Source organism: Globicephala melas, chromosome 10 (assembly GCF_963455315.2).
Source record: "Globicephala melas chromosome 10, mGloMel1.2, whole genome shotgun sequence".
Lineage (NCBI taxonomy): Eukaryota > Metazoa > Chordata > Mammalia > Artiodactyla > Delphinidae > Globicephala > Globicephala melas.
The window spans coordinates 19864338-19888902 of record NC_083323.1 but is presented as its reverse complement, the minus strand read 5'-3'; the positions used below and the strand labels follow the sequence as shown (position 1 = coordinate 19888902).

At 36.9% G+C, this 24565-nt stretch overlaps 1 protein-coding gene across 1 annotated transcript in view; it reads left to right on the top strand.

Moving 5' to 3' along the window:
• Nucleotides 1–24565, top strand: part of MYBPC1 (myosin binding protein C1) — a 91985-nt gene that overhangs the window by 28277 nt on the left and 39143 nt on the right. Inside the window, exons 2-8 of the mRNA XM_060305687.1 lie at nucleotides 2661–2771; nucleotides 11907–12055; nucleotides 12392–12509; nucleotides 14006–14057; nucleotides 16332–16388; nucleotides 21639–21805; nucleotides 22753–22885. Coding sequence (XP_060161670.1) covers nucleotides 2661–2771; nucleotides 11907–12055; nucleotides 12392–12509; nucleotides 14006–14057; nucleotides 16332–16388; nucleotides 21639–21805; nucleotides 22753–22885 — 787 coding nt within the window. The remainder of the gene's footprint in view (nucleotides 1–2660; nucleotides 2772–11906; nucleotides 12056–12391; nucleotides 12510–14005; nucleotides 14058–16331; nucleotides 16389–21638; nucleotides 21806–22752; nucleotides 22886–24565) is intronic.

Below are 24565 nucleotides of genomic sequence, written 5' to 3'. Positions count from 1 at the left end.
ACCACCTCCACTGCTGATGTCATCAGGGTTAGATTTTTAGCATTAATTTTTTTCCTAGCTTACAATTATATAAAATGTTTGCATAGAGTACCATTTTTAAAGCTACTTTCATTGGGATTACCCAACTCTCTCACCCTTTTATTTGTTTATTTTTCTCTTTTGCCTTAAATCCTGAAGTCTAGTCTTTCAGGTGGAAAGTCTTCTAAGGCTTAGTCATCAGTTAAGTGTTTTGTGTAGTTTCTCTTCTTCTTTTGCAGATTTCTCTTTTCTCAGGATACTCGGGATGAAGGTCTTTTCTCCTTAACTTTTTATTCCTCTTTCTTATTTCAGATGAAGAGGAAGCCTCCCCGCCTGGTGCCCTGCCTCCAGGTTAGGATGATTCCAACCTCTTTCCCCACTTTGTAATTTATTACTAATTGACAGTAAAGATAATGAACCGACAGGGCACCTTGATGAGACAACGCTCAGAGCAGGGGACTCAGGTCTTGCCGAAGAGGGAAAATGTTGGCTTTAATGGCAATTTCTTTTTTTTAACATGAGAAACTTTTTAAAAAGAGGCTTTCTTTGTGTCTTTATTCCTGTCCTGCCCCGAGGTTCTTTGTGAAATAAATAAAAGTAGTAACTCTTGGGTATAAATTTTAGGGGCAAAAATGTCTTTCATTTCTGGCTATATACTCTTTTCCCCTGTTCTTTAGATATTTGGATTTTTTAAAATTTTATTATTATTTTTTAAATAAAACACATACTTTTTATACACGTTTTCAAAATTAAAGCCCTACTGATTTTCCATCCAAGCCAACTTCTAGCTTTTTTTCTCCCCATCATGAAAAGAGACAGGATTTGGGGGATCCGAGAAGGTTGAAGTCAGCACTCCATTTTCTCCTCCTACCCCTTGTATCATCCAAATCACGCTTTCCTTTCAGGTTCGGGTAGTCGGGCCCTGGAAAGAAAAGATTCAGGTGAGCACACGCCAGAAGCAAGGCGTCCCGACCCCATCCTAATATAGTAATCACTAATGACCTCATTTCTTGAAGCTGTATTTGATTCTAATCTTGGTTTTATTCAGTTTGTAGCTTTTATAGCAATCTCTTATTACATTCCTCTGACTAGAAAACTAATGCATTGAGAAACAATTAGTTTTGCATGACACACACACACACACACACACACACACACACACACACACACAAATTCAGGAATCTAGTCACATATACCACAGGTTCATTTGTTTCATTATCACTATCATTTTTAACATTTGGCAAATACACAGAGACGAAGAGACTTTTAAAATCGCCATTCCTGGGATGTATCAACGTTAGATAATAATTCATATTTTTATGGAAATTTACATACAGTTGAAAGAACACCTCCAAATTCTGCATGGAGCCACAATTCTGGATGGTTATTTATTTATTTGTTCATTTATTCATTCAACAAATTTGTTTGAGGGCCTACTATTATCCTGCTATGGGAGTCTTACAGGCCAGGCATTTTTGCAGACGCAGATATAGAAATGAACAAAACAAAAAAAAATCCTTGTCCTCTTGTTCCAAACATTAATGGCCACTATTTGCTATTACTATGAATATTACAATTACACACAACATAAAATTTTCACATCAATTTGGGTATTTTTTTAAATTGTGTAATCATGTGACTACATTGCCTAACTTCGTTGTGAAAATGATGGCCTATGAATAGGAATACTAAGCATGCTTGATACATGGGAACTAGAATGACTAAATCTACATTTCCTCCTTTTCAAGGAACATTAACAGGTTGAGAGTTGGCAACCCACGTATTTTTCTTCCAGTTATTAAGTGGCTAAAACGGAACTTCTCTTCATTCAGTTCTCAGAGACAGGGGAACTTTCTACCGTTCTCTCTCCTACCCTCTTCATTGGAGTTGACTGCTGATTAATACCTTCTAAGCACCTGGAGTGAAAACTAGAAAATGCAAAATAAACTTCATTTCCAGCTTGTCTGTCTTCATGGGAAAGCCTCAAAGAGTTTATTTTTCTTTCTGTTTTTCTAGCTTTTTTCTTCCCTTTCAAGACGCTCCTAGAATTCTTGAAATCTGTGCCTGCAGGTCGTGATCTGTTACTTGTCAAACTATGGCCACATCTATACAACCCAAATAGAATTATCTAGTCATACCACAGCGAGGCATCTAGAAATTCAAGGCCAGGCTTGTTTGTCTGACCTTTCCCACTTGAGCTGCAAACTGATCCATCCCTTTAGTCTTTTCCAACTCAGATGTTGTATAGACATGACGTTATAGCCAGTCACCTGGAAAAACAATGAGAGTACTGCTTTCATAGCCTGCCCACGATTATTTATCAGGGGACAGGCAGGATTGGGAAACAAAGGAAACTTGTCTGCCAGGAAAGAGTAACAACCTTCCTGAAAAGTTTTGCTATTTCTAGGAATTAGAAAATGTTCCTTGATCCCATCATGGAAGAGATATCCCTGTAAGAATGGGAATCTGTCACTCTCTACTGATGGCTGTCGGGGAGGTGGATAGAAAGAAAGATGTTATATTTATCCAGGTTAATTAGACAAAGACAAGCTTCAGCATTGACAAGAACAACAAACCCAGGTAAGTCTGCCCAAGAAGAACCTGGCCCTGGAATGATCCTTTTCCTCCTTTCTGCTCATTAGAATGGTCTGTTGGCGAATCACCATCAGGGGAGGACCAGGATAAGCAGACTGCCAACAATCAGCTGTCCACCCTGTTCGTGGAAAAGCCTCAAGGTGGAACAGTGAAAGTTGGTGAGTGCCAAGCATTAAATCCTGTTTTTTTTTTCAAATAAACATGAAATTCACATAACATAAAATTAACCGTTTCAAAGTGAATAATCAGTAGCTATTAGTACACTCAATGTTGTGCAACCAAGTTCCCAAATATGTTCATCACCCCAAAAAGAAACCTTGTATCACATTGAGAGTTATCCCTCATTCTCCCTCTAACCCCTGGCAACCACTAATCTGCTCTGTCTCTAAGAATTTCCCTATTCTGGATATTTAATATAAATGGAATCACAATAATATATGACCTTTTATGTCTGGCTTCTTTCACTTAGCATAATGTTTTCATGGTCTATCCAAGTTGTGGCATGAATCAGTACTTCATTCCTTTTCATGGCTGAAAAATATTCTATTGTATTATGTACTAAACCCTGCTTTTTATAACCTGAAAAAGTGAGTGACAGCTTTCATTTCAGTAACCCGTACACGTAGTAGTTGAGTGGCGGGACCCTGGAGACAGGGTAGGTTCAAATCAGTTTTCTCATCTGTAAAATGGGAATAATACTACTTGTGAAGTACTTTGAACAGTACCTGGTATATCTTAAAGCTCAGAACCAGTGTTTGCTGCCATTTCAACACACCTCGTTCCATAAGATGATTATAAATCTGCAGACATGCTGGATCATTACATTTAGTATCTCAGAGAAAGCTGGTCAGACAGATGGCTCAACTTTGGATATATTCATTCGAAACATATCGATTACACACCTCCTGTTTTAGACACTGTGCTGAACACTGAGTAAAATATGTGATCACTCAGAGTTTACAGTATTAACGGGAGGAGCAAACAAGAAGAAATTTAAAAAAACAGAACATCACAAAAGCCATCACAAGTGCCATGAAGGAAATAAACAAGGTGGTAAGCCAGAGAATGACCAGGGGGTCCAGGAATTTTAACTAAATGAATTTTTGTAAGGAACATATTGTAATCACAACTAGTCTTTGACACCAAATATGCAAATGAACACACAGCTGACTACAGTCTGAAAATTACGTCTTTCAGGTCTAGAATGTAGAAGCACACTGCATGTGAATGAAACTTTTTGCTCCCCTCGTGTTTCTGCAAAACACCAAAATGCTAGGAGGGCCACTGGGCTAGAATTTTGGTGTCCTTTGAGTCTAATGAGTCAATACAAACAGGAGTGTTGAAAAAATAAACTCAAAAAGATGGCGGAGTAGAAGGACGTGCTCTCACTCCCTCTTGCAAGAACACCAGAATCACAACTAGCTACTGGACAATCATTGAAAGGAAGACACTGGAACTCACCAGAAAAGATACCCCACATCCAAAGACAAAGGAGAAGCCACAATGAGACGGTGGAAGGGGCACAATCACAGTAAAATCAAATCCCATAACTGCTGGATGGGTGACTCACAGACTGGAGAACACGTATACCACAGAAATCCACCCAATGGAGTGAAGGTTCTGAGCCCCACGTCAGGCTTCCCAACCTGGGGGTCCGGCAACAGGAGGAAGAATTCCTAGAGAATCAGACTTTGAAGCCTAGTGGGAATTGATTGCAGGACTTTGACAGGACTGGGGGAAACACAGACTCCGATCTTGGAGGGCACACACAAAGTAGTGTGCACATCGGGACCCAGGGCAAAGAGCAGTGACCCCAGGGGAGACAGAACCAGACCTACCAGCTAGTGTTGGAGGGTCTCCTGCAGAGGCAGGGAGGTGGCTGTGGCTCACCATGGGGACAAGGACACTGACAGCAGAAGTTCTCGGAAGTACTACCTGGCATATGCCCTCCCGGAATCTGTCATTAGCCCCATCAAAGAGCCCCAGTAGACTCCAGTGTTGGGTTGCCTCAGGCCAAGCAACCAACAGGGAGGGAACCAAGCCCCACCCATCAACAGTCAAGTGGATTAAAGTTTTACTGAGCTCTGCCCACCAGAGCAACAGTCAGCTCCACCCACCACCAGTCCCTCCCATCAAGCCTGTTAGATAGCCTCATCCACCAGAGGGCAGACAGCAGAAGCAAGAAGAACTATAATCCTGCAGCCTGAGGAACAAAACCCACATTCACAGTAAGATAGACAAGATGAAAAGGCAGAGGGCTATGTACCAGATGAAGGAACAAGATACAACCCCAGAAAAACAACTAAATGAAGAGGAGATAGGCAACCTTCCAGAAAGAGAATTCAGAATAATGATAGTGAAGATGATCCAGGACCTTGGAAAAACAATGGAGGCAAAGATCGAGAAGATGCAAGAAATGTTTAACAAAGACCTAGAAGAATTAAAGAACAAACAAACAGAGATGAACAATACAATAACTGAAATGAAAACTACCCTAGAAGGAATCAATAGCAGAATAACTGGGGCAGAAGAACGGAGAAGTGACCTGGAAGACAGAAAGGTGGAATTCACTGCTGCGGAACAGAATAAAGAAAAAAGAATGAAAAGGAATGAAGACAGCCTAAGAGACCTCTGGAACAACATTAAATGCAACAACATTCACATTATAGGAATCCCAGAAGGAGAAGAGAGAGAGAAAGGACCAGAGAAAATATTTGAAGAGATTATAGTTGAAAACTTCCCTAACATGGGAAAGGAAATAGCCACCCAAGTCCAGGAAGCACAGTGAGTCCCATACAGGATAAACCCAAGGAGAAATACGCCAAGACACATAGTAATCAAATTGACAATAATTGAAGACAAAGAAAAATTATTGAAAGCAGCAAGGGAAAAATGACAAATAACATACAAGGGAACTCCCGTAAGGTTAACAGCTGATTTCTCAGGAGAAACTCTACAAGCCAAAAGGGAGTGGAATGACATACTTAAAGTGATGAAAGGGAAGAATCTACAACCAAGATTACTCTACCCAGCAAGGATCTCATTCAGATTTGATGGAGAAGTCAAAAGCTTTACAGAAAAGCAAAGGCTAAGAGAATTCAGCACCACCAAACCAGCTCTACAACAAATGCTAAAGGAACTTCTCTAAGTGGGAAACACAAGAGATGAAAAAGATCTATAAGAACAACCCAAAACAATTAAGAAAATGGTCATAGGAACATACATATCAATAATTACCTTAAACATGAATGGATTAAATGCTCCAACCAAAAGACACATGCTTGCTGAATGGATACAAAAAGAAGACCCATATATATGCTGTCTACAAGAGACCCACTTCAGACCTAGGGACACATACAGACTGAAAGTGAGGGGATGGAACAAGATATTCCATGCAAATGGAAATCAAAAGAAAGCTCGAGTAGCAATACTCATAACAGATAAAATAGACTTTAAAATATAGAACGTTACAAGAGACAAGGAATGACACTACATAATGATCAAGGGATCAATCCAAGAAGAAGATATAACAAGTATAAATATGTATGCACACAACATAGGAGAGCCTCAATACATAAGGCAACTGCTAACAGCTATAAAAGAGGAAATCGACAGTAACACAATAATAGTGGGGGACTTTAACACCTCACTTACACCAATGAACAGATCATCCAAAATGAAAATAAATAAGGAAACAGAAGCTTTAAATGACACAACAGACCAGATAGATTTAATTGATATTTATTGTACGTTCCATCCAAAAACAGCAGATTGCACTTTCTTCTCAACTGCACACGGAACATTCTCCAGGATAGATCACATCTTGTGTCACACATCAAGCCTCAGTAAATTTAAGAAAATTGAAATCATATCAAGTATCTTTTCTGACCACACGCTGTGAGATTAGAAATGAATTACAGGGAAAAAAACGTAAAAAAAACAAATACATGGAGGCTAAACAATACGTTACTAAATAACCAAGAGATCACTGAAGAAATCAAAGAGGAAATCAAAAAATGCCTAGAGAGAAATGTCAATGAAAACACAGCAATCCAAAAACTATGGGATGCAGCAAAAGCAGTTCTAAGAGAGAAGTTTATAGCTATACAAGCCTACATCAAGAAACAAGAAAAATCTCAAGTAAACAATCTAACCTACACCTACAGGAACTAGAGAAAGAAGAACAAACAAAACTCAAAGTTAGCAGAAGGAAATAAATCATAAAGATCAGAGCAGAAATAAATGAAGTAGAAACAAAGAAAACAATAGCAAAGATCAATAAAACTAAAAGCTAGTTCTTTGAGAAGATACACAAAATTGATAAACCATTATCCAGACTCATCAAGAAAAAGAGGGAGAGGACTCAAATGAATAAAATTAGAAATGAAAAAGGAGAAGTTACAACAGACACCCCAGAAATACAAAGCATCCTAAGAGACTACTTACAAGCAACTGTATGCCAATAAATGGACAGCCTGGAAGAAATTCTGAGAAAGGTATAACCTTCCAAGACTGAACCTGGAAGAAAAAGAAAATATGAACAGACGAATCACAAGTAGTGAAGTTGAGACTGTGATTAAAAATCTTCCAACAAACAAAAGTCCAGGATCAGATGGCTTCACAGGTGAATTCTATCAAACATTTAGAGAAGAGCTAACACCCATCCTTCTCAAACTCTTCCAAAAAACTGGAGAGGAAGGAACACTCCCAAACTCATTCTATGAGGCCACCATCACTCTGATACCAAAACCAGACAAAGATACTACAAAAAAAGAAAATTACAGACCAATATCACTGATGAATATAGATGCAAAACTCCTCAACAAATACTAGCAAACAGAATCCAACAACACATTAAAAGGATCATACACCATAATCAAGTGGGATTTATCCCAGGGATGCAAGGATTCTTCAATATATACAAATCAATCAATGTAATACAACATATTGACAAATTGAAGAATAAAAACTATATGATCATCTCAATAGATGCAGAAAAAGCTTTTGACAAAAATCAACACCCATTTATGATAAAAACTCTCCAGAAAGTGGGCATAGAGGGAACCTACCTCAACATAATAAAGGCCATATACGACAAACCCACAGCAAACATCATCCTCAATGGTGAAAACCTGAAAGCATTTCCTCTAAGAGCAGGAACGAAACAAGGATGTCCACTGTCACCACTATTATTCAACATAGTTTTGGAAGTCCTAGCCACGGCAATCAGAGAAGAAAAACAAATAAAAGGAATACAAATTGGATAAGAAGAAGTAAAACTGTCACTGCTTGCAGATGACATGATACTATACATAGAGAATCCTAAAAATGCCACCAGAAAAGTAATAGAGCTAAAGAATGAATTTGGTATATTTGCAGGATACGAAATCAATGCACAGAAATCTCTTGCATTCCTATCCACTAATGATGAAAAATCTGAAAGAGAAATTATGGAAACACTCCCATTTACCATTGCAACAAAAATAATAAAATACCTAGGTATAAACCTACCTAGGGAAACAAAAGATCTGTATGCAGAAAACTATAAGACACTGCTGAAAGAAATTAAAGATGATACCAACAGATGGAGAGATATACCATGTTCTTGTATTGGAAGATTCAATATTGTGAAAATGAATATACTACCCAAAGCAATTTACAGATTCAATGCAATCCCTATCCAATTACCAATGACATTTTTTATGGAACTAGAGCAAATCATCTGAAAATTTGTATGGAGACACAAAGACCCCGAATAGCCAAAGCAGTCTGAGGGAAAAAAACAGAGCTGGAGGAATCAGACTCCCTGACTTCAGACTATACTACAAAGCTACAGTAATCTAGACAATATGGTACTGGCACAGAAACAGAAACATAGATCAATGGAACAAGATAGAAAGCCCAGAGATAAACCCACGCACCTATGGTCAACTAATCTATGACAAAGGAGGCAAAGATATACAATGGAGAAAAGAGAGTCTCTTCAGTAAGTGGTGGTGGGAAAACTGGACAGCTACATGTAAAAGAATGAAATTAGAACACTCCCTAACACCATACACAAAAATAAATTCAAAATGGATTCATGACCTAAATGTAAGACTGGACACTATAAAACTCTTAGAGAAAAACATAGGAAGAACACTCTTTGACATAAATCACAGCAAAATCTTTTTTGATCCACCTCTTAGAGTAATGGAAATAAAAGTAAAAATAAACAAATGGGACCTAATGAACCTTCAAAGCTTTTGCACAGCAAAGGAAACCATAGACAAGACGAATATACAACCCTCAGAATGGGAGAAAATATTTGCAAATGAATCAACAGACAAAGGATTAATCTCCAAAATATATAAACAGCTCATGCAGCTCAATATTAAAGAAGCAAACAACCCAATCCAAAAATGGGCAGAAGACCTAAATAGATATTTCTCCAAAGAAGGCATACAGATGGCAAAGAAGCACATGAAAAGCTGCTCAACATCACTAATTATTAGAGAAATGCAAATCAAAACTACAATGAGGTATCACCTGACACCAGTTAGAATGGGCATCATCAGAAAATCTACAAACAACAAATGCTGGAGAGGGTGTGGAGAAAAGGGAACCCTCTTGCAGTGTTGGTGGGAATGTAAATTGATACAGCCACTATGGAGAACAGTATGGAGGTTCCTTAAAAACCTAAAAATAGAATTACCATATGACCCAGCAATCCCACTCCTGGGCATATACCCAGAGAAAATCATAATTCAAAAAGACACATGCACCCCAGTGTTCATTGCAGAACTATTTATAATAGCCAGGACATGGAAGCAACCTAAATGTCCATCGAGGGACGAATGGATGAAGAAGATATGGTACGTATATACAATGGAGTATTACTCAGCCATAAAAAGGAACGAAATTGAGTCATTTGTTGAGACATGGATGGATCTAGAGACTGTCATACAGAGTGAAATAAGTCAGAAGGAGAAAAACAAATATCATATATTAACGCATGTATGTGGAACCTAGAAAAATGGTACAGATGAACCAGTTTGCAGGGCAGAATTTGAGACACAAATGTAGAGAAAAAACGTATGGACACCAAGTGGGGAAAACTGTGGTGGGGTGGGGATGGTGGTGTACTGAATTAGGCGATTGGGATTGACATGTGTACACTGATGTGTGTAAAACTGATGACTAATTAGAACCTGCGGTATAAACAAACAAACAAAAAACAACTAATACTGAACTCTCATTGGGTTATTTATATTGAAATATGTTAATATAAATGTTTCAGACATTACATGAAATTTCTATAAATCTTATATGTTCTGGTATAATGTTGTAAGTCATAATTATAGTTATTTTTTTTAAATATATATCTCAGAAATAACCAAAAAAAAAAAAAAAGACAGGAGTGTTTACATCAAAAAGATCAGTTTCATTTAGTCATATTCTTATGATTCCAGACTTGTCATTATCTTGCCTAATAAGAAGGATGGAAAAAATCTATGTGTGTATATATATATATTATATACATATATGTATACATATATATGTGTATTGTGTGTGTGTTTTCCAATTTTTTTATTTCATATTTTTCATATTTATGCATACCTTGAACATACTGTGGATTTGGTTCCAGACTACCACAGTAAAGCAAATATCATACTAAAACAAGTCCCAAGAATTTTTTGGTCTCCTAGTACATACAAAAGTTATGCTTACACTATACTATAGTCTATTAAGTATGCAATAGTGTTGTGTCTAAAAAATAATGTACGTACCTTAATTAAAGATACTTTCTTGGTAAGAAATTCTGTTATCTGAGACCTTCAGTGAGTTGTAATCTTTTTGTAATAGTAACATCAAAGATCACTGATCACAGATCACCATAACAAATACAATAATAATGATAAAGTTTGAAATATTGCAATAATCACCAGAATGTGACACAGAAACCTGAAGTGAACAAATACTGTTGGATAAAATGACACCAATAGACTTGCCTGATGCAGGGTTGCCACAGACCTTCAATTTGTAGACAAATGAAGTGATCGACAAGGGATTAATCTCCAAAATATATAAAGAGCTCATGCAGCTCAATATTTAAAAAACAAACAACCCAATCAAAAAAATGGGCAGAAGACCTAAATAGACATTTCTCCAAAGAAGACATACAGATGGCCAAGAAGCACATGAGAAGCTGCTCAACATCACTAATTATTAGAGAAATGCAAATCAAAAGTACAGTGAGGTATCACCTCACACCAGTAAGAATGGGCATCATCAGAAAACCTACAAACAACAAATGCTGGAGAGGGTGTGGAGAAAAGGGAACCCTCTTGCACTGTTGGTGGGAATGTAAATTGATACAGCCACTATGGAGAACAGTATGGAGGTTCCTTAGAAAACTAAAAATAGAATTAGCATATGAGCCAGCAATCCCACTCCTGGGCATATACCCAGAGAAAACCATAATTCAAAAATACACCTGCACCCCAATGTTCATTGTAGCACTATTTACAATAGCCAGGTCATGGAAGCAACCTAAATGCCCATCGAGAGACGAATGGATAAAGAAGATGTGGTACATGTATACAATGGAATATTACTCAGCCATAAAAAGGAATGAAATTGGGTCATTTTTAGAGACGTGGATGGGCATAGAGACTCATACAGAGTGAAGTAAATCAGAAAGAGAAAAACAAATATCGTATATTAATGCATATATGTGGAATCTAGAAAAATGGTACAGAAGAACTGGTTTGAAAGGCAGAAATAGAGACACAGATGTAGAGAGCAAACGTATGGACACCAAGGAGGGAAAGTGGAGGAGTGGTGGTGAGATGAATTGGGAGATGGGGATTGACATATATACACTAATATGTGTAAAATAGATAACTAATAAGAATCTGCTGTATAAAAAATAAAATAAAATTCAGAAATTAAATAAAAAAGAAAAACTATCTTTGAAGTACAATAAAGCAAAGTGCAATACAATGAGTTATGCCTGTATATGTTATTTTATACATATTACTTTTGCTTGAATTCCAAACAAAAATTATTTCCACTGATTTCCCCATTGCTCTTTTTCTGCTCCATAAACCTCAAAAGCAGAAGCAGTTAGAGTATCCTAATAACTAGGGTACTCAAAAAAAAAAAATCAGGGCCCTTTAATTGTTCAATTCCAGCAGTGCCATTAACATCATAGGTTATGCAGTGTATTCCTGTCTAACTCCTTCCATCCAAGAGCAAAACAAATGGCAATTTTAAAACCACAGTCTGAATTACTTGTGCTTTTTTCTTAGGTGGAAGTATCACCTTTATAGCCAAAGTCAAGGCCGAAGATCTTCTTAGAAAGCCCACTATCAAATGGTTCAAAGGGAAATGGATGGACCTGGCCAGCAAAGCTGGGAAGCACCTCCAGCTGAAGGAAACCTTCGAAAGGCACAGTCGGGTATGACCCTGACCTCCTGCCACAGGGGCTCAGCCAGCTCATTCCTCTGTGTGCGTAAAAGGTCATTTTCAGTTCATCTTTGAGAGACTTCAGTCCCAGAACATCTGCTGGAGTTCCCATTCCTAGTGTTTACACTCTAATGCGTTGCCCTGCTGTCCCCAGGGGCTTCAGAACATTGCCTTGACCCCTCCCATACTGAGAACATTGTACCGGAATCCCCAGATACAGACACGTCTTTAAGCCAATGCTGAGGAACTGGGAAAATCACTGCAATGTGATGGCCTCTTTCTGTCGGCAAGGTAGGGCTGAAATATGTCCGGATACATTTCATTGCAGGTGTACACATTTGAGATGCAGATCATCCAGGCTAAAGAGAACTATGCCGGAAACTACAGATGCGAGGTCACCTATAAGGATAAGTTTGACAGCTGTTCCTTCGATCTTGAAGTACATGGTAAGACAGACTTCTAGTCTGGATAAGTTTAATTTTTTTATGTTTATGAGGTATGAGAGGATAGAGGAGAATAAGGCCATTTATTAGTATGAGATTTTGGAAATAAAATTTCCTTTAAAACTGTGTGTGTTTCTGATTGTGGTAGTCTCAGCAAGCCTGCTGAATTAAATTGTTATGAGACAATTTACAAACAGAATTTGGAGGAATGTATTGTAAATGTCCCTTATCCATGCTATCCATGCTATTTAATCTCTCAGATAAGGGCCAATGATTTTTTTTGCTGCTACTGAATGTACCTGTTTCGTTTGGTCCTCTTATTCCCACTCAGGTTTGGGATAAGTTAATATGGGATGAAGATGCCAGGGTACCCAGGTAGAAGGGAGGATTCCTCTCATAAGGACTGATGTCAGATATGGAAGTTCTTCATCTATATGTTCTGTGTACTGCCAAGAGTGAATTTAATAGGAATAATTAAAGCTATATATGTACATAGGGGAAAAGACAATACTTCGATAAGTATACACAGGGAAAGTTGACTTGGCAGCAAACATCATAAACTTAAAATGAATCCAAAGTGTGATGTAGCTACAAAAGACAAAGCTGAGGTAATTTAAAACCAGAGCGTTACAAGTGTTATAGGATCTAGGTTTAGGAAGCGATACCACTCTCTGTAACACGCTACTTGTTCCACATTTGAAGTAATGCCTCTGGCCATGGGTACCATACCTCCACTGGGATCCCTCCTGGAGTAGGGTAACTGGGAGATTGAAGAATCCAGGAACTATGCCCCCATTCAGCTTGAATGTGTAGATGAAGGAGGCCAGGCATTTATGACCCATTGTAAATAGGGGAAGGGCTGTCACACAGAAGGAAAAGGCCATTATCCATGTCCTTGAGAAGTGTTTAGGCAGATTAGAATCAAAAGGTGGAAATTAAGAGAAGGTGAATTTTGTCTTCACATTAGCACAAGCTCTTTCCTTAAAGCTATAGAGAGGCACAACAGAAGGTTGTGAGGGTCCCAGTCTGAGAGTTGTCAAGCAGAGGCTGGGTGACCATGGGTGGTGGTGCTGTCGAGATTTCTGTAAGTGGGAATTTGGTCCTGACCACTGCTTCTTCAACCTGGCCAGGCATCTCTGAGAATCACCTGAGGGGCGTTTTCAGAATATTGATTTCTGGGAGCCCATCCCTGATCTGGTGAATCAAGATCTCCAGCAGGGAGATCAAGAAGCTGACATTTTTTAAGCTCCTTAGGTGACTCTAACGGGCATACAGGTGGAATGACAACTGGATACGGTAACTCCTAAAGTCCTTTCATTGATTCTGTGTGAGGGGGGATGAGGTGTGATGCCTCCACAACTCAGCCATTTGGAAGAGAAACATCCCCCCTTCATCTGGCATTCCTTCCATCTGAAGAATCCCCACAGCCTGGAAAGGAACTGAACACAAAACTGCCTTCTTAATGGGTATTTATTTTATTGTTTTCTTTCCTTTCAAAGAATCTACTGGGACTACTCCAAACATTGACATCAGATCTGCTTTCAAGAGAAGGTAACTTCAAAAGGGTAATCTAGGTAGCTTTTGTATAACATGAAAGTGGAAGACTTTCAAAACACACTTTCCCTTCCTCCACACTCAATATTCCAAGTGAGATCGACTCTTCACTGAAGTCAAACATGCTAAATAGTCAAAAGTTAGTGTTCAAGAGAAGCTGTGGGTTTAATGTGCCAACTCGTGTAATATGCTGATCATTTTTTACAATATTCTTGTTATAGGAAGCTCCCATTGTATGGGTCTATGAGGCTTCTTCCTTAATTGCATTATTTTCTACCAAATGGCCCACAAAAATATATAACAATACACATCTCATATAGCATCAGTTAAGTGATATCAGAAAACTTACATTGCCTTTTATCTAGAAATCACGTATGGAGCAATTAAACCATGTGCCCAGAAAACTGCAATTAAGTAGCTACTTACTGAAGTTAGCACTATTTAAATGTGGAATTATCCTAAATGAAAGACCACTGAGTCTGCTGGAATAAAGAACATTGTAGAAAGGCAAAATATAGATACTTACTTGATTTATTTTGCAGCTGCCAAGGCTGAAACATCAGGGGGTCAAAGAAGAAAAATGAAAAGAATTTTCTAGCCTATGAGAAATGTGACTAGCCTTTTCCTGCCATTATTTTACGCTCTGTACTTAATTCTTCCAAAATACAAATTCATTCATGAGAGCAAATGTTTTGTTCTTAAGACTGAATCCACATAACAGTGTTGTTGAATAAGGAAAGTCATCTGAAACTAGCATAAAACAATGATCTAGTCTGTTAATAAAAGTCATAGTTCCCTCCTAAATTTTGAACAAATGAAAATTGTAATTACTTTTAAAAGATACTTAATACTTCCTGATCAGTCAATTGTATTTTTTTTTTTTTTTTTTTTTTTTTTTTTTTTTTTTTTTGCGGTACGCGGGCCTCTCACTGTTGTGGCCTCTCCCATGGCGGAGCACAGGCTCCGGACGCGCAGGCCCAGCGGCCATGGCTCATGGGCCCAGCCGCTCCGCGGCATGTGGGACCTTCCCCGACCGGGGCATGAACCCGTGTCCCCTGCATCGGCAGGTGGACTCTCAACCACTGCGCCACCAGGGAATCCCCAATTGTATTTTTTTATGTCATAACTTTCAAAATCTCTTACCTTCCCTTCACCCCACGTTCAGCAAATGCATAGATCTAAAACTACATTCATCCTATGTGTAAGTCTATTTTAAGAGAGGAAGACGTAATCTACTAAGTTTTGGGCTTTGAGAGAATAGAGCTGTGTTTATGTCAAAAGGTCTTCTCCAAATACGTGCTATTAGAGAAATTTTGAAAACACATTATTTGAGCTCAATTCTTATAACTTACATGTTATACACACTGTTTTTAAACCCACAGACTCTTTTCTTAGAAACCATAACTAACATATGTAAAGAGCAGGAAACAAAATCTTCATTAAAAAATGAAACACGTAAGTAAATACGTAGTGCCGTTTAAATGTCAGCGCCATAGCTTCTATTATATTTAGAGTTTATATGAAATCATGAAGGTGGGTGCATGCCTAAATTAAGATGCATTTCTCTATAGGAAAGCACTTTTCAAAACTCCTAGTAAAGGGCTCAACAATTCCAAGACAATTTTTGGAAAATACGTTTTAAAAGGTATAAATATTAATAAGAAAATAAAAAGCTTATAATCCTTTCTCTTTAAAAGAGAAAGGAATGCATCTTTTAAAAAGCTCTGCACTATCTCCATTTTTGTTATTTTGGTATCACATTATCTGATTAATCTATTGATGGACACAAAGAGGTTACCTTTGAATATAAGTTTTGTACTTATATGTTTGACACTGGTACACTTCGTCCTCCAAGCCAATCTCTGTCTGACATGAATAACAGAGATCAGCAAAAGTCCTTTGCTTTTTACACAGGTATGTTTCCAGCACCCCCAACTTGCAAAAACAAAGTACTTTGTGTTGCTTGGCTTAAGTGCATTTGTGTTACTCTATTTTAACACAAATCCAAGCACTTTTATATATGCAATCTACAAAAATGTGCCTTCTGAAATCGTAGAGTAACACAAGCTCCTCATGTTCACTTTTCCACAAGTACATTCTCCAAAACTTAAAATGTCACTTGTGTGAAAAGAAAGTGTTTGTGTTGGTTTAGTCCTATGACTTGTGTGCTAGTACAAAATTGCATATACGTTATATGTAGAGTGTTTGGGGGAAACTTGTGTATGTGTCTCAGCATTAAACCCGGATTTGCTTTTCTTTTGTTAATGACAGTGGAGAAGGTCAAGAGGATGCAGGGGAACTTGACTTTAGTGGTCTCCTGAAACGTAGGTGAGAATCCAGTGATGGAGTGAGGCGCTTTGGCCTGGAAATCTTTTAGATACCCACTCAGAGGAGTCAAGTTTAAAGTAGATGTTTTTCAAAGAATTTCTCATTTCTTAAAATGTGTTTTGTTTATGGAATACTATAACAGCGTTGACTAAGAAAGAGACAGAGAAACAACCGCATACTAATCTGTTAAAGATTTTAGCTGATGCTTTTACTTTCTTTTTAAATGTTTCATGAGTCTTCACATACTTTCTAAGAAGGGGATGAGGAAATCTGAAAACTGAGACAGAGACTTAAATACCTGAATACTTTTTATTTCTCTCATGATTTCTATTATTTCAATCATGATTCCTTGTCACGATTGAATAAATAAAGCCTCCATTCTTCTGCTTTTGATATTTGACTGAAAAATCAATGTCAAAATTTTGGTAGAAGTCTTTTGGTGGAAATCTCAGCAAGTATATATATATATGTATATATGTATATATACTTTAACATAGTATTGGTGATTTACTATATTTCATCAAATCTAAGACACCATTCATGTTAATATATACCTGTATTTTATAAATCACTAAACAATGAAATAATTGCTCCAAATTGTTTATTATGACATACTATTGACTGTAAGGTACATCCTTATTTCAGAGATGTTTAAAATGTCCAAAAATGTGCATTTTTAGATGAGATAAAATATAGCAGTAAAACGGAGATGTGTTTAGTATTATCACTCACACTCCCTTAACTTTGTACTCTCTGGCAATAAAATTTATAGTTTTCATTATGGATATTTAGTATACAACCATTTTATAGAATTTCTGCCCATAAATATGCATATACATAATCATAAATATACTATATTATATATGTGTTATATATAAAGATATACATATCTAGATATTTACTATAACACAGAAGCAACAAAAAGAAAATGAGTTTTGCTGGGATTGTGTTTATCTACCAAACTTGTGAATAAACAGTAAAACTATAATTCTAAATTAATGATATATAATATTGATAACAGTTTTCATTTAGCATTTTAGATTCACTTTTTATTATTTTTACTGCTTTCTATGGTTACTAAAAAATCGTAAGTATAGATAGAAATGCTTCAAAACAAATTACAAATAGTAATAAATGGGCTTGTGTTCATTCTCAGTTTAGTTGGATGACTTTATTCAAGTCCCTGTGAATGAAAAATTCACCCCCAGCTCTAAACATTTAGGTTGAGAACAGAAATATTAACAGGTGTCATTTATTAATAACCAAATGGATATTAGCCAATCAGTAGACTTGGGCAGTATCAAAAACATTTTTCCTTCTCTGGATACTTCAAATAATTATTAGTCTCAATAATATTTATTAATTCCCCAGATGTATTTAAAGCAATAGTATATGAAGTGACCTTAAGTGAGCCTCACTCTTCCTGTTCTACAGGTGAGAAACCAAAGACCAGAGATGTTGAGTGACTTACCCCAAGTCACACAGCTAGTTAGAGGAAGGGCAGGGACCTAAATCCAAGTTTCCCTTTTCTGAGTCAGCACATTTCCTGTGACTCCACATAAGAAACGCCACTCTGAATCTGCCTCAGAAGTTGGCGCCTTGGACATTTATAGCACAAATTGAAACTTTAGGAAGACAAGAGAGGTTTTTTGTTTTTTGGGTTTTTTTTTTTCCTGCATTTACTCAACCAGGAAAATACTAAATGCTCTTTGTGTAGAATATAATACTAGGTGATGTGAGGAAAAGAAATCCAGTGCCTTCTAGCATTTGGCACATAGAAAGAGATAGATACATATTTGTGGAAAGGAAAAGGTAGTGGTTAAAACATGGATTTGAGTCTCAACTCTCCCATTTACTAATTACTGTGCATGACTTTGGTCAAATTATATGTCCTCCCTGAGACTTGTTTTCCACATCTGTAAATGTGGAGAATAAAACTCCTTAAGAGAATTATTGTGAGAATTAAGTCAAATGTAAAAGGCCTGGCTCGTACAGGTGTCAAATAAATATCCACTTCCCCCCAAAATGTGACATTTTCCCTTGAAGAATTTATATTCGTAAAGTGACAAAATACACATACACACACACACACACAATCAATCATTAAAAATGTAATACAGTAGATTATTAGGTGCCAAGTCTGATTAAAAGGAAAAAGAAAGAAAAAAGAACAGACTAGTTCTACCAGTAGTTTGCAGAGTAAAAGAAATCTCATTAATGATCAAAATGACTAGAGAAAAAAAAATTACTAGAAAAAAATGGGCAGTCAACATGTCTCCAGTTCTCATTTTCTTTACATCCCCTAATTATTATTTTGACTCATAATTAGATTGTTGTTATCATAAGACTATATTCATTTAATATACTATATACTAGTCCACTGGTATAACTTTAGAAATCATTGTGTTTGCCTACTAATTTGTGAATTGCATGTGTTTTCATTGTGGTAATGACATGTGGTTACCATTTCTACTCCTCCGAGAGTCTGTGGCAAAATCCCTATGAGTATAAATATCATTACAACCAACATCTTTATACAACAAAAGCTCTCCCTGCCCTGAACAAAGTCAGCCTATTTCAAATAGACATTAGATAAATCACAGTCAGTCTTTTGGGCAGTATCTTGTTATGGAACTTGACCTATATAAATACTTAAAAGTTTATTCTACATAAAATTTCTATAACTGCTCTATATTTCACTAGGAGTGTCAAGTTATAGAAATTTCGATGTAGATGGAAGTACTGTAAATGTTATATAGGTCTATCCCCATGCTTGGAAAGGAATCAGTAGTGCCTATAGAAATTTGGCTTTTTCTTCCTACTGAAACTTAATGTAGCCATGCAGATAGGGTGAAGTGCAGCCACCACAGTAAGTATAGATATGTTCTGAATGAGTAAAGGAGACGCTACAGATGGCAGCCTTGACCTCACGTTCCAGTACAAAATAATGAATCCATCTCCTTGCAATTTGGGATTCAGTGAAGTGATGGAGAGGAAAGGAAGAAGGAAGAGGCAAGAGGTCATTGGTGTTTGTATTAGGATTAAGGTCGTAGTAGAGTGGGGTGTATTTTGGTGTTTTAATGAGAAAAAAATGGTGAGGATGATTGGTTTTATGAATCTACCAACAAAACTGACTCAAGAAACACACTGAAAATGATGATCTTTATTACTGGCTTCCTCATATAAACATTCACCTCATTCATCTAGGTACATCTCAGTGTTTTATTTGTGCCTCTTGTTATCTATTTTAATCTAGTTTGATATCTTTAAATCTTTTCATCAATGTCAGGAGGACCCTTGCAATGTGTATGTAATTCTTCTTGGTTGAGATACAAATTGAACACAATGTAGTATGGCGTAGTTTAACAATGTGGGGACTCAGGCTAGTGTGACAAAAATAGAGCAATAATAAACTGGATTAAGGAAAGACCCACAGAGAATATATACATATATACACACATACACATTTAAATTGCAATCCTCCAAGACTTCCTACAAAATATTTAAATGTTATATTTGAAATTTAGACTGCTTTCAGGCAGTGGTTACAGTAGATCAGGCAAATTATTACCAATATTTCAACTTCAGGACAATTTTCTTAAGCTTTTCAATTTCCCCATGTTAATAGAGGGTGTAATTACCATTTCAGTGAAATGAAGATAATAGTTGTGTCTTGAGTCTTTAAGAGGCATATTTTCCTAATGGTGTTACTAGTCCTTCCCACAAAGGTTACTGATGGACCAATGACCTCTCACTTCCTTCCATTTCCCAGATTTGCCTCAGCATCCTCTACTGGGCAAAAGACTTACACAACAATGGAAATTAGATATGCAGAAGTCATCCTTGCCTAATGCCACCCTAAACTCTATGTTCATATTTATATTCTCCTCCCCTTCCCTATGATTACAACCCAGTCTTTCCTCAAGAAATTCTGAAGCAGGTTGTAATTAATTGGACAATGCAAACATATGCAACTCATTATTTGCTAACATGATAGCATGAATCTGTTTTCACACTGATGTTTAAGATGTGTTGACCGGTTTTCCTGGAAAAATCATATCCAAACCAGCATTATTCACAGTAAGCAGTCACTATAACATTTCCAAATTAACCTTAGTTGATAAAAAGAGTCAACTAAGCTTAAACAAAATTAGGACTACTTAGCTAGTGAAGGAAATCAATTTGAATTATATTTTGCATTTATACTAAGTCTCTTTCCCTAAAAGTGTTTATTCCTGAGTTTTGTTTCATTTTTTGGTTTTAAAATACAGACAAGTGTATGTACTTTAAATCATATATATGTGTGTATATATATTAGTTATATATGTTCTTTATATGTTCTTTTGACAGTGATCAAAATTTAGAGTCATAATTTTGATAATTACACTAAGAAATTACTTTCGCCTTGTTCATGGAACGCTTAATGACTTGCTTTACAGTTTCACATTTATATTTTCATGATTCATACCCAACCTGCTTCCAAAAAAGTTCAAGACAATACTTTAAGATGAAATACGAGAGATTTCTGGATCTCGTTCTCTTTTTCTACTCTAACAATTTAGAAAAAAAAAGTTTTCTCTTAAAAAGAATATGTATACACAAAAATCATATGAAAAACAACCAAACCAAAACCAAAACAAAAAACAAACGCTAAGTCACAGTTTCAAATGTTTTTTGTATTAAAAAACAGCAAAAATGGTTAATGTACACATTTACTAACATGGTAGGGAAAATGCTATTTGCAAAATCCAAAGATTTGAAATGCTGGGTTTGTACCATCTCCACATAGAGCTAGGGTATGCACGCCAATGAAGGTAGAAAGAGAGCATTGTTCTTTCACAGACCAACACCTAAAATCTTCTAGTTCTTAATCCTTATTTCAATATCGATATCCTAGATGAAAACATTTCTTTTAAGTTCCTTAAAATCTCACCTCCTAGTTAGACTTGCAAGTTGAAAATAAGTAAACATATCTTAAGGATATTTCCTGGTATCCTCCTCTCCCCCTAATATGGTGTTTTTAACTAGGAAAACGAGAGCGTTAATATAAGTGCACGTATCTGATCTTTGACAATCTGGAAGTTTCCCTGAGACTTCAGGCAAAGTACACTTTCCCCTCGGCTTTAAGGACTCAGGGTTTAAACAGAGCTTGTAGCACTGAACCGAAAAATCGGTACCATACTCCGACCTTCCTTGTCTTTAAGGGCCAGTGGGCAGCTATTAAACTAGGCAATGGTTCTCCCCGGTTAGGGAGGTGAAACAGCAGGAGGAAGAACCTGAGATAGACGTGTGGGAGCTGCTGAAGAATGCGAAACCCAGCGAGTACGAGAAGATCGCCTTCCAGTACGGCATCACTGACCTGCGCGGGATGCTCAAGCGGCTCAAGCGCATGCGCAGAGTGGAGAAGAAGAGCGCAGGTGAGCACCCCTGGGGGAGATTAATCCTTACTATTTCCTGCTGGGTTTGGGGACGGACTAGTTGGGGTGGAATTTGCAGGGGTTACTCTTCTCTTGGTTAACTTGACTTCAGGTGAAGTAGTTTACTGCCCCGCACATCATAGGCTAAGCGGGTAGCAGACAGCTGTTGAAGGTTTAAGGTAACAGAAGGTGCATTACAGTGACACATACAATGTATTATATAATGGAATAGTAAACATTCCCGCTGTTACTGGCAATTTCTCAGCGGCCCCTTTCTCCAGCCTCTGCATCTCTCCCTCACTCTCAAATTCCTGATTCTTATTTAGGCAGAGTAGATTCTATGTTTCTTTGTTTTACTGTTATATTATTCCACCCATTTGATGAGGCATGGGGAATTCACTTCTCACACCTGATATGGTTACCCAAGTGTTTAAACATGCCAATATTTGGGCAAGTTTCCACAGTACAAAAACTTTGACAAGCCTACTATTTCAGTCAGTCAAAGGCATTCCATTTAAGCTCACGAGTCATCGAAAGTATCTCATAAATTATATGATAAAAAACTGTGACATAGATGTACACAGATAATGCCAATGATCCTGATAATAATCATATTAGGAGAATGAGCATGTTCTTCAAGTCCAAATTTCATTTGGATACTTCGTATTATACATTCCCTGAAGAATGAAGATAATCATTTTTGAAGCCTCTTCAATAATTCTTCTGTTTCTTCCAAAAGCATGTGGATTCTCTTTACATTTTTAAACCATCTTATGGTTTATAAATTGATTCAGACTCCTAAAATATAAGGGATAATTTGGAAGGTTCCTAATTCTTTCTTCTTCAGTCTCAATTTTTTATTTAGCGTTAGGTTCTCATACATATATTGACTATTCAAATTCATAGCATATGCATGTGAACATAGTTTTGCTTCTTCTCTCTTACAGCTTTTGCAAAAATTCTCGATCCTGCATATCAGGTTGATAAAGGAGGCAGGGTAAGATTTGCTGTGGAACTGGCGGATCCAAAGTTGGAGGTGAAATGGTATAAAAATGGTCAAGAAATTCGACCCAGTACAAAGTAAGTGGAATTTGCGAATAATCAGTGATAACTATACAAATCAAAGAGTAATTTGACTTAATTTTCTATGCCTAAAAGCACTTTTTAGTTATACCTGTATGATACAAAATCATATAGAGGGACAGCAAAAACTTTTCATGTATTTTGGAACCATCAAAATTATAGTACTATATAAATTAAACCCTGTTTTATGTTTTAATTCTATACAAACTATTTCAAGTGATTCCTAACCATGGATTTGTGTCACTGTAGGTTATATGTGATTACTTCAGAGCATTGCCAAACTTCTCCCAGTTCTTTTATAATCAAATTTTGAAAAAAATTGAAATCTATATTTGATATACCAGCTGGGAATCACACCTTATAATTAGATAACTTGTTTTTCCAGAGTAGCATCTAAAGCCTGTGTTTTATTGTTTTTTGGCCCTTTCCCAAATGAAGGAAACAGACTAATCCCTGATACCTGATGGTATCGCTAGTCTATTACGAAGCTACTTTACAGAGATCCTTCTCAGTCTGAGAGATTTTCAACTCCAATATATATTTTTTCACTTAACAGGAGCCACGTGCATATTTATAAAAGACTTTAATCCTGAATATCTGTCACTTCTGTGGTACAATTAGGTGGATTCCAATTTCTTAATGTGGTCATGCTCTCAGAGTGACTTTGTGATAATAATGTTTATATCTGGTAAAAATCTCTTGAAGGCAGCCTGAATTTACCAAAAACATAATTTTTTTTTTTGCGGTACGCGGGCCTCTCCCCGCTATGGCCTCTCCCATTGCGGAGCACAGGCTCCGGACGCGCAGGCTCAGCGGCCATGGCTCACGGGCCCAGCCGCTCCGCAGCATGTGGGATCTTCCCGGACTGGGGCACGAACCCGCGTCCCCTGCATCGGCAGGCGGACTCTCAACCACTGCGCCACCAGGGAAACCCCAAAAACATAATTTTACTTGGTTATCTTTATCTAGAAAAATGTTGCTTAGTGTTTTGTTCTTGAAATCTTCAAGTTGAGAATTTCCCAAATGAGAACTTTTCTTTAGTTCTGTTATGATGCCCTGATATATCCATCCATAATCTAGGTCACAGATAATCAAATTTTGCAATCTCCTTAGATTTCAGGTTTTTGTTTCCAAACACTCAACTTCTTTCTTAGTAGATGATATCTGTGATATGATAACACTAGTTCTTAAGCTCATTTAAGAGAATCACATTCTATAGAATTTACCATCTATGTTAATGATTAAGTTCATATTATTGCTTAAATTGTATGATCATTTATTCACCCAATAAAATCTGTCTCACTGGGCTAGCAAGGAGTGAAATCAATGAATCAATGAAAAAGATCGTCTCTGTCCCTCAATAAAGTAGATGAATTGCTCATTTTTTAAAATGTACAGAGTTAAAAATCTTAGCCAACCCTGTTTTCCAACAATTGGTTCATTGGCAAATATGTGAGTACTGATTTATATTTGAAATGAAAAACATACATAAAAGAAAATGACAAATTAAATATTATGTGTAAATATGCATATGTGTTACATTACACGTTATAAAGATAGTCATTGGTTTCATGTTTGATGTTTATTAAACTACGTAAGACATGGCTACATAAATTGCAGATCAAAATTACTATTTCTGACTTTCAAATATTACTGAATTATAAGCCAAATTTGCTG